This window comes from Tauraco erythrolophus, chromosome 8, assembly GCF_009769465.1.
Source record: "Tauraco erythrolophus isolate bTauEry1 chromosome 8, bTauEry1.pri, whole genome shotgun sequence".
Classification (NCBI taxonomy): Eukaryota; Metazoa; Chordata; class Aves; order Musophagiformes; family Musophagidae; genus Tauraco; species Tauraco erythrolophus.
The window spans coordinates 1,451,756-1,466,213 of NC_141472.1; the positions used below are offsets into that span (position 1 = coordinate 1,451,756).

The 14,458-nt window shown below is 41.9% G+C and overlaps 1 protein-coding gene across 11 annotated transcripts in view; it reads right to left on the reverse strand.

Annotated features, from left to right (window-relative positions):
* The window catches only part of KANSL1L (KAT8 regulatory NSL complex subunit 1 like), a 66,453-nt gene that overhangs the window by 38,024 nt on the left and 13,971 nt on the right, over window positions 1–14,458 (reverse strand). For 9 of the 11 annotated variants that reach the window (XR_015222305.1, XM_086615990.1, XM_086615986.1 and 6 more), the window contains exons 3-4: window positions 5,223–5,364; window positions 1,193–1,390 (exon numbers count right to left, since the gene is read on the reverse strand). Coding sequence is in view for 10 of the 11 variants with exons in the window: in XM_086615990.1 (XP_086472116.1) it covers window positions 1,193–1,390; window positions 5,223–5,364 (340 nt within the window). In the remaining variant the exon portion in view is untranslated. The remainder of the gene's footprint in view (window positions 1–1,192; window positions 1,391–5,222; window positions 5,365–14,458) is intronic. The other 2 variants (XM_086615984.1, XM_086615988.1) reach the window with 2 other exon arrangements.

The following is a 14,458-nucleotide window of genomic DNA, read 5'->3' on the forward strand; positions in this document are numbered from 1 at the left end:
TGTGGTGTAAAGGGAAGAAACCTGATGTAATCTGAGATGTGTCAAATGAAGAACACCTTTACTTTCGAGTCATTTTCAGATCATCAAAGTTCTTGGACCTCCTGTTTGTAGCTACTTAGGGACCAGGAAACACACTACTGTTACTTTAATTGTCAAGTATCTTACTGAAAAGCATGTTTAATTCTCCAGGTAATCACTTAAAGAGGGGATATTCCCCACATTCTAAAAATGCTCTCTGGTTTACGGTGTGCAATTGCCAGCACTGCACATATAAATTTCCTGTTTCATTGCTTCCTCACTCCTGTCTGCTGTGGATAAGATCTATCAAACAGGGGAAGCATTTTAAAAACAGGAAAGTATGACTATCAAATAAGAAAAATTGGCACAGAGATTCAGGAACAGGCATTAGCACCTAAAGCTACTTTTACCCCATTTAAAAAATGTGTATATGACCAAGAATTTACATCCAGCAGCAGAGTAACACATTAATGCACCACACTTTGTCGGGTCTGCTTTACCCTAACTGCACAAATTCATTCTGAAAACAAATTTCCTGTATCTCCTTCAGCAACGTGATCCTACCACATTCTTCATGTACTTTCTAGCAAAAGAAAACCCTGCTGGAGTCTATATCGCATTTCCTGGAATTAACCTTGGAAATGACCGCTCTGAACACCAGGAACCAAAACTCCACTCACAGCTACACCTACGCTCTCTCTGCCTGTTAAGTACCTGGAATTCCTCAGCTCTGAACTGGAGTCCTAGGACACTTGAAAAGGCAGACCAATGATTATATTCTGTTGAGTCTTTTCTTTTTTTTTTTGTTTCAAGTGCAACATACCTCCATCTTCAGCTGTACTCTTTCATCTCACCTAAGTATTTCCTGAAACAATCTGTGGCAACTCCACGTTGAACCTAACTGGAAAGGAGAGCCAGGTTTGTGGGCAGCTATTAGAAGCTGGTACGTGGCTGCTTTGATGGAAACAAAGCGGTAACACAGACCCGTCAGAAATAAAAGGTTAATTTGTAAACCTGCTGTACAATGTGGTTATTTAAGCCCTTCGATTCATCAGCACCCACTCTCAGGACTGCGAAATATCTTCCTTTTCGGAAGTCATCACCATGGAACCTGGCCTGCGGCTGAAGCAAATCATTTGGCTCCACTGACCGTTCAGTTTTTATTTTACTTTACCTGTTTTTCTATGTTTCGTAAAAGCAGAGTAGGACTGCTGGGTGACATTTCAAAGTCATGCTCCGGCAAAGAATCCTGTCTCTCAATGGCAGCTTGCGAATTCCCTGTGGCGTTTAATAAAGCTTCTTGGTCTGTCAATTGTATTTGCTTCTTCAAAATGTCTTTTGGAAATGGGAATTCTTCTAAGATCACCATCCCCTAGACAACAGCAATTGAACATAGTTGGTTGACAACGGATTAACCCTCCTGAATAATTTTTAAGGGGCAGTCAAACCTGTCACATCCCCCTTAAATCCTCCCAACAGCTCTTTGGAGCACTTAAGCTAGATTTTAAACACACTTAACAGCTAAAATACAGAAATATTAGGTATTCTCATGAATGAAAAGCTGCACCATTTATGCTACTCCTTATAACAGCAATAACCCTAGTGTTACATCACTGCGCAAACATCTGTGCCAAAATTCAAATCAGAAATTCATACTTATTAGAGCAACTATACAATCATATGCCCGCTGATTTAAAAAGAGGTTTTTCTGTAAGAAACAACCACCCTTGATTTGAAGTTGCTTATAGTCTTTGCAGCCAATAAATTTTGCAGACGCATTTTAAAGTGCTCTATTTTTCTTATTCCTATCCATGTTATAAGCAAAACATCAAGGCTGTTATTTTTTATGTAGCAGAGATGTATACAATTCAAAACAAAAGCCTTTAAAAATTAACAAATTGATTTTTTAAGGTGAGCATTTTTAGAGTTTCATAATTACATTACAGGGGTAACTGCAAATATTCTAGAAACCTCATTGCTTTTCAAAACAACCTGCACAAACGTGGTATTAGATGTGGTCTAGCATCTAGAATGCCACCTGATAAGATAAATATAACTTTATATGGCAGGGAAAAAACCACGGTTTCATAAACGGAACTAAGAGAAGAATACCCCCATTGTGTTTATCACATGACAGATTAGAAAAATAAGTGTCAAATGCAATCCTTGGTAACATCTCAGTTGGTTTGTTTTAACAACTTAAAACGTAAAACAAAATAATAAGCAAAAATAACTTTGTAACAGTCAAAACCAGTTCCTCAGATAGTCCCTTAATTTGTCATTAACTTGAGCAAACAAATTTAATCCTCAGAAAAGGCTATCAAGCCTCTGCAGGCTTTTTCCAAAGAGAAAGGGAAAGAACTTATTGCTTTTAAGTACTGACTGTTACTCAAATATCAAGCAGATATTGAAAGAATGAGACCATTCAATTACACTGCCTCAATTTTTTCTTTCTAGGGAGAATATTCAACTAAACCCAAAGATGACTGCCATTATGCGAACACCAGGAACCCCTGTACTATTTCTTTAAGCAAGACAGACTGCACCTAGGAAGGAAAATTAAGGATCCCGTAGATTTTACTGACACCTCAACTCCTGCCTCAGCAGTGACTTGCCCTAAAACTTGAAAGCGAGTCTCAAACAGACTTCAAAGGGGAGAATAGGAGAAAACGTGAAGTTTTCCTGTTCTCATTGTGTCTCTAACTTATTCCCGTTTGAGCTATAAAGTCAAAGCTGAGAACAAAGATATTCTCTAAAAACAAACATAGGTGCTTGAAAACTTGCTTTAGTGCCCGAAAGGGGCACGAAGATTCTGAATTTCCATCAAGTCAGCGCTAGATTTGCCACGTTCCTTATCAGGTAGTAGCCCATTATCTGTGCTTTTCCGTTTACAGCAGATGGAAATGAATCCAGACAGTATCATACTACAATCTGCAGCCCAACAGCAGTTACAAAGTAGGCAGTACGTTCAAGGAAATTCAAGCATAGATCTAGTTTTTATGTGTCACAACAGCAGGACAAGCTAGCTCAAGAGCTTTAGACTCTTCTAGAATTTAGAATGTTTAGAGCTTTTTAGTAAAAGAATCATAGGTCATGGCCACAGAGAGAGCAAAAAAAAAATCACTCACAAAGCTCTAAAACACAATTCGGAAGTCAGAGGAATAGGAAGACACATTGGAAAAGTGGTGAAAAAAGAGGACACACACACACTTCCACTGGGATTTTATTTTTTTAAGTTGCAGAATCCCGTTGGCCAAGCACGGAAAGAGGAAAGCAGAAAAGGAAGGCGAAAATTGACAGACTGTATGAAAACAGAAAGATGGAATAAGCACAGAAGAAAAGAGGAAGAGTAAAGAATTACCAGACTAATACTGACCACATGGAAATTATACGTTAAGTGGGTTACAATCGGTAGGTTTTGGCAGTGAACTCCCTCCTTCCCCGCCTCCTTTAAATGGAATTGTTTTGTTTTGCAGACAGACACTTTTTTTAAGTGGGAGCTCTCTCAAAGATCCAGAGCTGCTACTTCTGTGTTCATAGAGTTGAAGAATACCAAGGTAACAGGCCAGGAACCTGCCCACAAGTTAACCATCTCCCTTCCTACTGCCTTACAACGTTAGAGGAGTGGCGTTCTGCTTGAAATCGTTGTTCACTGACTATGAATCACATTTTTTTCCACTCAAAACCCACTCTGAAACCATTAGACACAGCACACAAATTCTAACGATATTGTGTAACTGCTCTGCAGTCACTAAATGAAAACAAAGAGCTCTTCTATCAGCCCATGTGTCCTGCCGGAGCTGCTGCGCTACGAACACGTGTACAAAAAAATCACAGCCAAAGAAAGTGCGTGTCCACCTTCACCATGGCACACAACGCCGAATGCTGAACACCACAGATGGTACAAGGGGCACGAAGTTTGCAAAAAGGAATGTCACTAAAGATCTCCACCAGGAAGACGGCTAGGCTCCAAGCCAACGTACCACCTAATGCGAAGAAAATGCATGACTAAAAGAACGTTCTTTCTCTCAGTTTTCTGTTACTTAGCTCTCCATCTGCAGCTCACGAGGCCCGTGCCATCCTAAAGGCTGGCAGCTGTGGGGTGTAACAGCGGGCATGGAACCTGGTATTTAGGGCAACAGTAAAATATGAGCGTTCTCTTCACCAAAATACAAAATCTCCTGTCGCTTCTGCGGGCACAGAGGCTGGACAGACCCTCAAACAAAGGCTCTTCAATTATTTTTTTAAAGAAAAACCTGACTAAGGAAAAGTTGTGAGCAGGAGAGACAAAGCTGGATATGAAGAGAAGGGTTTTGTGGGCGAAAGAAGCAGCGGGAATAACTTGTCTTCACGTGATCAGAGGGAAATGCTCTCTGGGGTGATCTCCCTCTCCTCTCAAACCCTCTCTAAGCCTCACACTCAGCCACATAAAGTCTGAAGCATCTTCTGGCTCCTCTCCAGTTGTGCTTATCTGCCCCCAGCAGAGATCAGACAAGCTACGTGAGGCTCATCAACGGAGAGTTAAAGAGCCCTCTCCTCTAAAACCCCTCGCTATCACACCACCAGAAGTATCACAGGTTTTTGGCTTCTTGCACAAGAGAATGACCTGGAGAACCCATTAAATTGATAGATAGATTATTAATGTTTTAGGAATGTGACTTTCCCACTGTCTAGCCAGTTCGGTTTACAAAAACTAGTACATGAGGTACGCACATTGGAATTTTAGCAATAATTAATCCTCGACCTGTTCAAAGTGCTGTACAAACATTAACTAGCTAATCCTCAGAATAAACATGCACTGTACATAACAAAAAAAACCCACCCTGAAATCCCACAGCATAAACATCAATAACCAATCACCCCACCTGAAAATCAAATCTTGCCCCTTCTGCAGAGGGAAAATCTCATGTGATAAACACAGTACCTGGTGCTGGGCCCCTGACAGTCACTAACAAAGTCACTAACTACCACAGATAGGAAGGGAAGAGCTCCCGACTCCCAGTCCTGTACTGGTGCCTCTAGGGTACAATACTTTTTAGCTCCTGATGTCTTTCTCATTCACCTTTGCGTGCGATAGCCTGTGCAGATACAAGAAGCCCAGGGCAAAACAAACAACAAGAAAAAGGAACCAAATAAAAAAATATTACAAGAAACACTGTCAAAAGATGATTTGAAAAGCCCGTTTATGAGCTTACAGACAATACCTTGGTGGCACGTATCTGCCTGTGAAGGTCAGTTAGTTGTTGGATTTTGTATTCTAGTTCTGAAATCTGGGCTTGAAGCCATGTCCAACGGCTGCCAATTCTAGCTCTGTCTGCAAGCCACTTCCATTCAGAAGTATAGCTGCTGTGAAGACAAAACGCTGGTTAGTCCAAAAATAAAGATAACCACATTTGCACAAGAACATTTTTGACAGCTGCTCTGCCTCATGTTGCAAGCATCTCAGTTGCTTTCAGAAGATATCTGATTATACCCATCCAGTTTCACATCAGCTTATTTCTGTAACTACAGAACTTGCCCAAACCAGTACAATCAATGTTCACCAGCTATTCCCAGGCTAAGCTAATTTCTGCTCTGTATTGTTAAGACCCAGAGCTGGAGAAACTACCAAACTATATCAGTTAATGCAGATTACAGATTTGTAAAGAATTCCAGTAACTCCACCAGCAAGAATGCAAACTCTTACATCACACTTCCTCCCACAAGCTTCCACAAATATCGTTTGTTAACAATTGGAATCTAATAAAACTACATTCAGGAATGACCAGCTAGGTATCAAGTCATTGCCCAAAAAAACAGCTAAGTAGTTTAGATTCCTTTTATTCAAGCTATTTCATAAATACAGCTGCATCAGTACAGTATAGTTAGGTCACTGCTGCTTACAAACAGGTGTATTTAGTAACACAAAAGAGATACCTCCCAGTACCTGACACTGCCATTAGCTTAACTTCATTATGCTAAATTCATCACTGCTATCAGCAAACTTTACTCAAGCTACATATTAAATAAATCAACGACATAACAGTACCACTCAACAAATAATCTTAACATCCAGTAAAGTTAAGCAACGGAGACAACACAATGCAATATTTTAGTATGCAACTGCCTCTAGCATCCTACCATTAATTGAGCTTGTTTATTCAAAGAATACAACTGGTGTATTTCGCCAGTGAAGTGTCAAGTAGTTTGCCACAGCTAACTTAAAGGAACTGTAAAAACAAAATCAAACAACTTCTGGAAAAGAAGGGGTTTTACTCCAGTTACTGGGATAACTACTGGATCTAAATCCTGGATGATACTGTGTGTAAGTTTTGCATAGGCAGAATACACGACCCTCGGCTCCCCAGGCAATGAAGAGTACTGAAGTACCACAAAAGACACAAGAAAAAGCAGATGCCAGTGAATTGGCATGGGGACATCACACTAGTGCAATTGTTTCGTGCAGAATTTTGTGCCAACTATCTCAACAACAAAAGAGAGGTAATACATCAGCCTGCAGAAGATGCTAGACATTTTCTGACATGAGCAGAGAATCACCCAATTTGAGAATCCTAATGTTTTCGGGGCAAAGATCATAAAACATAATATAACTCAAAATTTCAGAACTTTCCATCTACTTTAGTTATTGTAAATAGTAAGAATAGACACAGTCCCCGGTAGGTTACCTCTAAAATACATAATTTTCCCCTTTTTAACTAAATTATCTGCCTACATGATTTACAACCAGCTTAAACTCTCTCGTACACAGACAAAATGAAGATACGAAATTAGACAGAAGATTGAAGTGTCCTGTTTAAATCCAGATTCTACATGCAAGCAAATAAAGTGGATTACCATCTAAAAGAAACTCAAAGAACTCTATCAATATGTACCATAATAAATTGTTTACTTTTTATATATTCTGTTTGTGATTTCATCCTGGCAGAAAAGGTATATGAAGTCATCTTGTGAATATCCACTTTTCTGACAACCCCTTCTTATTTCTGTTTCCCCATTATTCCCAGCACATAGTAAACAGCCTTGGTTACTTCTGCTTTAACCAGGTCTTCTTGCCAAGAGCTTCTCTGGGGTTGACAGCTTTTGCAGTCATTTTTATGCTTCTGGAAGTCATAAAATAAATTTTGTGGGGAAAAGGGAGATCCGAATTCCTAGCTGACCCAAGTCAGAGTTCAATTAAATAATGTGTTCACACAAGTGTGGTGGCTGGAACAGTTAGGATTTGTCTCAGGACTCTGGGATGGCAAAAAGCTAGTTCTAAGAACGAGCTGCTTAATGAGGCTGTAATAAATCCCTTAGTTAATCATTTGAACAAAAAAAGTTAAATACAAATAAAGAGGATAACCAAGAAAAAACAAACAGGAGTGTGGAGGTGCTTATTTCTATTCCTTTCTCCAAAGACAAATGAACAAACAACAAAACTCCACAAACCAGGACATTATAACAAGAATGTCCAGGTGAAAGAAAATAAATCACACCAACGGAATTACCTCCCAAGCTAGATGCTGCAGTCTGGGGGACAGGTGAGCTATGCTCAGATGGATTGAGGAGGAAGGGGAGCAAATGAGAAAAATAAAAAGTGCCCACACAGCTGGGAAACAAGAAGTGGAATGGAAAGGGCCAGAGCTGCTCTTATGCCACATACCCTGTGTGAAATCAGCACGGCAGTAAGGGAATCCATAACCAGCACCAAACCACAGCAGGTAACAGAAGAGCAGTTAAATACTGCAGCCTTAAGAGAGCAAATCATATCCTCTGCATATCACTGTCTTACATCTAAAAAACACCCTCTGCAAAGTTACATCCGAAGTTATTTTTCAAAAAAAAGTTTGAACTTTTTTTTCTTAAACACAATATTAAATCTCGAATTAATTGCCTTCACTGTTAAATAAATTACGGATATTTTTGCTTCATTCTAAAATACTATGCAAGGATTTCTTAAGCCTTTAAAGCGTGCTATATAATTAAACTAACAGGACTTAATTACACTGTAATAATGATGTCCTTAGGCTCCTCTGTAAGGAAGAGCTTCCACTGAACTAATCAGGAAGCTTTCAAGCTCAGGCCAAAGGAAGCAATTTTAGCTTCTCCCTCTCCCATGCCCAGCACCTGCACAAGCACTCGGGCAGCCACATAGTGACATGGATCAGAGTTGCTGCTCACGGTTAATTTTAACTTTGGTGGGAGGGTGAACAAAGCAAGTTGAAGTCGAGATCCTTTTCCCAGTTCTGATGCCCTGCAGAGGCACGTTTTTGCACGGACACAAGGGAAGGGGCGGGAAGGTCAAGGCGAGGCAGCAAGCGTGAGCTCACATTTATGGGACAGGAGGTGAAAGCACTGCTGCATTGTCCCCATCCCTGTCACTCTGATGTGCTTATCTTCCATTATTTATTTACCACCTTTGCTTCTCTACAAACTATTTAGTAAACCTTGTAACTCCTCAGAGGAAGAGAAAATCTTTATAAGCTATCCTCACACTCGAAAAGTGAGCTGTTTGCATGCGAAGTGTTATGGTAACTCAAGTGACAAATGGGAATAACCCATTAATACAATTAAAAAAAAACCCACAAATAAATCAAATCAGTAAATCCGTTCCTGAGATATTAGAGGGTACAGCACAACAGTCACCCAGGCAAGAAATGAGCTAACAAGAATTTGTGGGGCATTTTTTGGAAAGCAGGAGTAGCAGACTAATTACTTTTAACAGTGTGACAATTGGGAACAATGGTGTCCCTTTCTTTTGCTTTGTAGATTTATGTGGAAAAAGCAAGCTGTTTCAAGGTGGCACCAGTGAATTCATTAATTCTGCAAACGCAGAGAAGAAAAGAAGGGGGAAAGAAAAAAAAACCACAACACAAAGGGCTACAAAAATAACCAGGCCTGTTACTGGAGGAGGAAGTCAGAGCAGGTGCTAAAGTACAAGCTCCTGCTCCGGTTCTCTGTTGGGAATGAGACAAGAAAAAAAAGTTTCTGTCTGTCCCACTTCCTGTGTGCTCCTTTTGCAGAGCATCTTTACTTCGTTTCCGTAAGTTCGACTCTAACACCATTCATCCTCCACAGGAATTCCAAATCTGTTCTTCTGCTGGCAACTCAATACGAACCACGTTACGTTTGCAAAAGTTTCTAATGTTCAGTACTGGAGTACAGTGAAATATCAGACTTACATATAAACTTACTGCTCTTGCCATGACTCTAAATCTGCAGATGATCTCCTGCACTCAGCCAGGACTATTAGAATCGAAGAGAACAGGGCAACATGGATTTTGTATGAATAAAACATCTCATTCAAATTTCCCTGGACAAACATGCTGGAATTGCATCAGAGACTAAATTTGTTTCCATGTGAGATACTGGCTCGCATTTCCGCTGCTTTGGTTGAACTGCAGGAGGTCAATCCTGCACAACTTGCAAGGGAAGAAAGAAATGCAAAATAACAGAAGAGCCACAAAGAGCAGAGACATGAATGCAGACAGTCAAAGTATGATCAAAAATGTAACTAGGGCCGCACTGTGTCACCCCAAAGCACGGGGAAGAATTCAGCTGGGGGCCATCAGCGCCAGCACAGGCAGTACGAGCATTTCATCAAAGCTACTTGGTTCTGCTGAGACCAAAGAGGCAAGTGAAGAGCTAAATAATATCCTGCTATTACAATCAGTACTATTGCTTGGACTGGAAGAAGTTTTTAGCCATGATCTTTGGACAGAATACATGAACAAACCCTTCAGCACTCCCACCTTCCCCAAAAGAGAATTGAGAACAAACCATGCTTTTATGGAACCAAACCAACATCGAGGAACACAACAGGACTATGAGAAGTATTTTCTTCTACCAGTGCCTCCGTTATGTTGTGGGTGAGATTTATGTTTTCCCAATAGCTAAGATCAGTCTGTCTCAAAAAACAAACCCAGGCAACTTAACTGAGCGTAGAGGAGCACTGCTCACCAAGATAAAACTACTGTGCTAGACGCACACTGTTGTTTGGGTTTGTGCATGGGATAGGGTGTTTGCTGTTTACAGGGGAGGGGAAAGGGTGGGATTTAAATCTTCCAGGTATATTTTGGTTTTATAAGCAAACAAAACAAGAAGCTTGAAAAATAGTTCATAAATAATGAAGAAGAAACACAGTGGTGTTTAAAATGCACAAAAAATACAGAACCTGGGATTGACAGTAAATATCCAGGAAGGTTGATTCAAACAGGTAGAGTGAGCACAGGAAAGAGTATCTCAGAGCATGCAGCCTTGTGCCCAAGGTTAAGATTCTCCATGAGTATTGTACATCCTGAAAATTAAAAGGAAACTGAGGCCTTCCAGCCTCGTAACCCCCCGTCAGAACAAGTAACATGCCCCTACCATGACCCGTCCACAGGGACAATGACAGGATGCTTCCTACTTGAACAGGAAAAGAGGATGCTTGCAACTGACCAACACCAAAACGCTGGTTTGCCAACCCAAAACAGTCTCCTTCCAAAATGTTTACTTCAGAGTACACCAGTGTTTTTGAGTTACAACTTTCTTGAGCGTGACCAAGCCAGAGAGCAAGGCACTCAGTGTGAGTGGGAGAACGTCTCCAACTCAAAACCCATGCATTAAACGTAAGAGTGGCAGTTGCTCCTCACCTCCCCTCGCGCTTACGTTTCTGCTGGCTTTCCTGACATGCTGTATTTTGCTCTTTCTGCCAGGCCACGTCCCCTTCAGTTTAATCCACATTGTTCTGGCATCCAGTTTTCAGACAATTCAGTCCCCAAGCGACCCTGTGATTCTGACCTCTACCATCCCTGCTGGTTCATCTCTTCCTCTGGGAGACTGGGCTGGGAACTTCTGGGCTATTAGAGGCGTGTTGCCAGTCACGGGACAGTGATGTATCCGAGAGCAAGCAGCAGCTCATAAACTACAGACTGATTACCCTCAGGATAAAAAGCTAATCACCTTCCTCGGTGGGAGTCACTGAAAACCACAGCAGAAGTTAATCACGTTGATGGACTCAACTCTGGAAACTGAAAAGCAATATATCACAAAGTTCTCCAGATCTTTAAATCCCATCCAGACATCACATGACTCACGATGAAATTCATGAGACTTAACACACTGGAAAAAAAATCATACATCCCCCAACTCTCTTGGGAAGCTCACTCAGTTGTATGAAAATACGAAATAGTTCATGTTCATCACATGGCACTCCATCACAAACGTCTAACAGTGCACTAGTATGGTGTGGGAACTCCAGGACCGGAGCTGCAAGCCTGTAAACGTCCTGAACTGCCCCTGATTTTACACCAGCACTACAGTCAGTTTTCCTGTCACTACACGTGGCAACGCTCAAGGAGCAGCTGGCATGAACACAAGCATATTCTTGCAAGCCATTAAGGTAAGCTGAGGGCTTCTGATACCTTCTGTCAACATGCTGCAGACACCAACAGTAAATAACAGTTTACCCATGAAAACTAGGAGATGGTATCACATAAAACATTTAAATTAGGTGAATTCAGATATGCAGTGCATGTATTTGAGATAGTCTTATCTAGATTTTACTCATGAGATAAAAATGCCCTCTCCTTCCAACACTTGTAACGGCTGAACAAACATGTCCAACTATGAAATGACCCATAAATGCTTTCTCAAGGACTAATTCTTCCAGCACACCTACTTAATGTTTGTTTTCAGAATGAATGAACTTCAGCTGCTGTTGAAATATTAATGCCTCTGGACCAGTTAACTGTGAAACCCCTAATAACCACATCATTAAAAAACCAGCGAGTGCCATTTTATGAACTCAATCTCTTCTAGGCATTCCAGAGTGCAAACAAGATGAAAACAAACTTCAAGAAACATCGTCCTCTGGTATCATACCCAACCAACACTACCCAACAGAACGCTCTTTAGTGCCAGCCTTTGCTCAGGCCATCCAGGAGCACTGGCTGCAGACTGACTGCAGAGAGCAACACGCCACTGTTTGGTGACAACCAGCACCAAAATAAGAAAAATGCACCCATCGATCAAGGGAAGTTCTCTGGTGCTCAAAATTACACTGCAATCGGGTCATTATTCTGCAGCCTCTGGTGTTGCTACCTTCTTTGGTGTTCAAGAGAAATTTTTACCTGGCAGAGATTTTCCTCTGAAACACTACACGGGCTCGGAACAGATGGGTTACAGTTCTCCCTATCACCTACAGACATCAACTGCTTATCACAACAACTTCTGGCACCTACGCCTGGTCCCAGCATCTCTGACAAACTGTTGCCATTTAATACTTTCAGAATTGTATCCCATAACACATGTTGATACTAACACATAATATGCATCTTATCTTTCCAAACCAAAAAATTTCATCAAGCTGAACATTTCTGCTAAGCCATCAGGCCTGAGGAATTTATGCAGTAATACCCAAAACTATCAACCACAGCTGTGATTTTTCCCTTAAAGAGAAAAATTAATGGTACAAAACTAGAGTGGGGGAAAAAAAATTAATAAGCAACAGAATAAGATTTTTACATCTTCCACAAATAAGTTCAGAAGGGAGAGTGGGAAGCAGAGAAGAGGAAAAACAATATTGAGGAAAAAAAGGCTGTAGAAGAAAACGGAAAATATAAAAAGGGAAAAGCCTTCTGCGCTTGGATATCCTGGCAAAGGAGAAATTTTATAAGAATTTCACACTGAAGTGCTATATGCTCCCTCATCTGAGAAATTACATCTTCCAAACTGATGAGATGCCACATCCAGCACTTGCCTGCTACAGGGTTCCTGCAAAGAATCACACTGTTACTACAGGTTTTATATTAGAAACTTAACTGCTACACCTGCACTAAATTGCTAACCCACTTTAGGGCTCAACGAAGGAAACTAAAAATTCAGCTTGTTAAAGCTGTGCTGTCTGTTACAGAGCTGAACTCTCCCAATGGCTGGCTTCACAACCTGGTAGGTGCTTTTCGTCTTCAATTCTGTTTACATAACTCTTTAGAGCTGTTAATGATAAAAGGCCAAATTGGTTGGTGGAGGGGTGGTCAGTTAGAATATTCACTGTCCAAGAAGCAAAATATGCAACAGGTAAACAACCAGCACCATTTCCTCTTTTAATAAAATAAGAAAAAATACACTGCAAAATGCATATCTGCTATTGCCTTCTGTTAAAAATATTTTAAAACGCATTTTTAAGATTCCATTGGCTCCCCCAGCACCCCAGCTTCTTCCACTAAACCTCAGCGTGCTCTTGATCAGACCAACATGAAGCAGAGAAGCAGGTAGTGCTACCACGCAGAGAAAGAAACTTCAGGAACACCAGGGCTGCCTGGAAACAAGCTGCTTTTCTTGCCTCTGAAATGGCACAACATCAATAGACTAACAACAAAACACCAGGAACACAGGCCTAGAAATTCTCTGTAAGCATTACGCAACTGCCCTTGAAAAAGAAATGAAGAAAGTAGTGCTACGTCTGGATCCCACGCTCCACATGAAACAAGATGGAGCTTACAGTATATTCCTTGAAAGATACGTGCAAATGGAACATTATTAGAGCACCCAAGCAGCGTATCAACCCCGTCCAGCCACTGAAGTCGGTCCCAAAATTTGTACGTATATTCTTGCAAGGAACAGGTGGGTATGGAATTCCAGTAACATCTAACCCCAGCTTACAACTCATTGCATTCTAGCTGTGTACAGTGTCAGATTTCAGTGTAAAAATGGATACGAAGCATATTCTTTTTGAGACTTTTTGGACAGACAACTAACAATTGATCCAGAACCCGCATGCCAGACGCACTGGAAATCATCAGCAGGTTTTTGGTGGCGGAGGCAGAACAGGGCACAACTGCCCAGGCAGGGATGGAGAGGGGGCTCAGAAGGGCTGTGGCTGGCAGAGAAGACCACGGCAGAGCAACCAGAGAAATCAGGGGCAGCAGCAGCAGCACAGGTACCACCGCACTGACCTCCACCCTGCCACCCCCCACCTCAGGGAAGGGACCGTGCCTTGCTGGAAGGCGGTGCGAGCAGTCACCCACCATGTGTGTGGGTGCTGCAGGGCACGGGCTAACAGAAGAGCTGGAAGGACCCCAGAGCCCTCCTGAGGGATGGGTCCCACTCCAAGCCCTGAGGCCAGGTCCCAGCCCACCTGCAGTGCTACCCCAGGGGGGACCCGGCCCCTGCCCAGGGGACACGGGACACCCTGGTACAGCAGAAACCAGGTCCTTTGGGCCCCCCAGCTGCTGTAAGCATGCTGGGATTAACACAGGAGGAACCAAACAGTACTCAGCTGTCTGCTGCGCAGGGCAGGGATGGAGCTTGTTGTGAGGTTAAACCTCACAGTCTGCTCTGCAGGGACGAGGGGTGGAGAGTGCAATGAACCATGGGTTTGAAGAGTTGCAACCTTCTTTTTTTCCTGGGTGTCTTCTAGGAGCTTGGGGTGAAGTTCCACTGAGTTTTATCACTGCCCAGTGCACCCCTATGGGCTGGG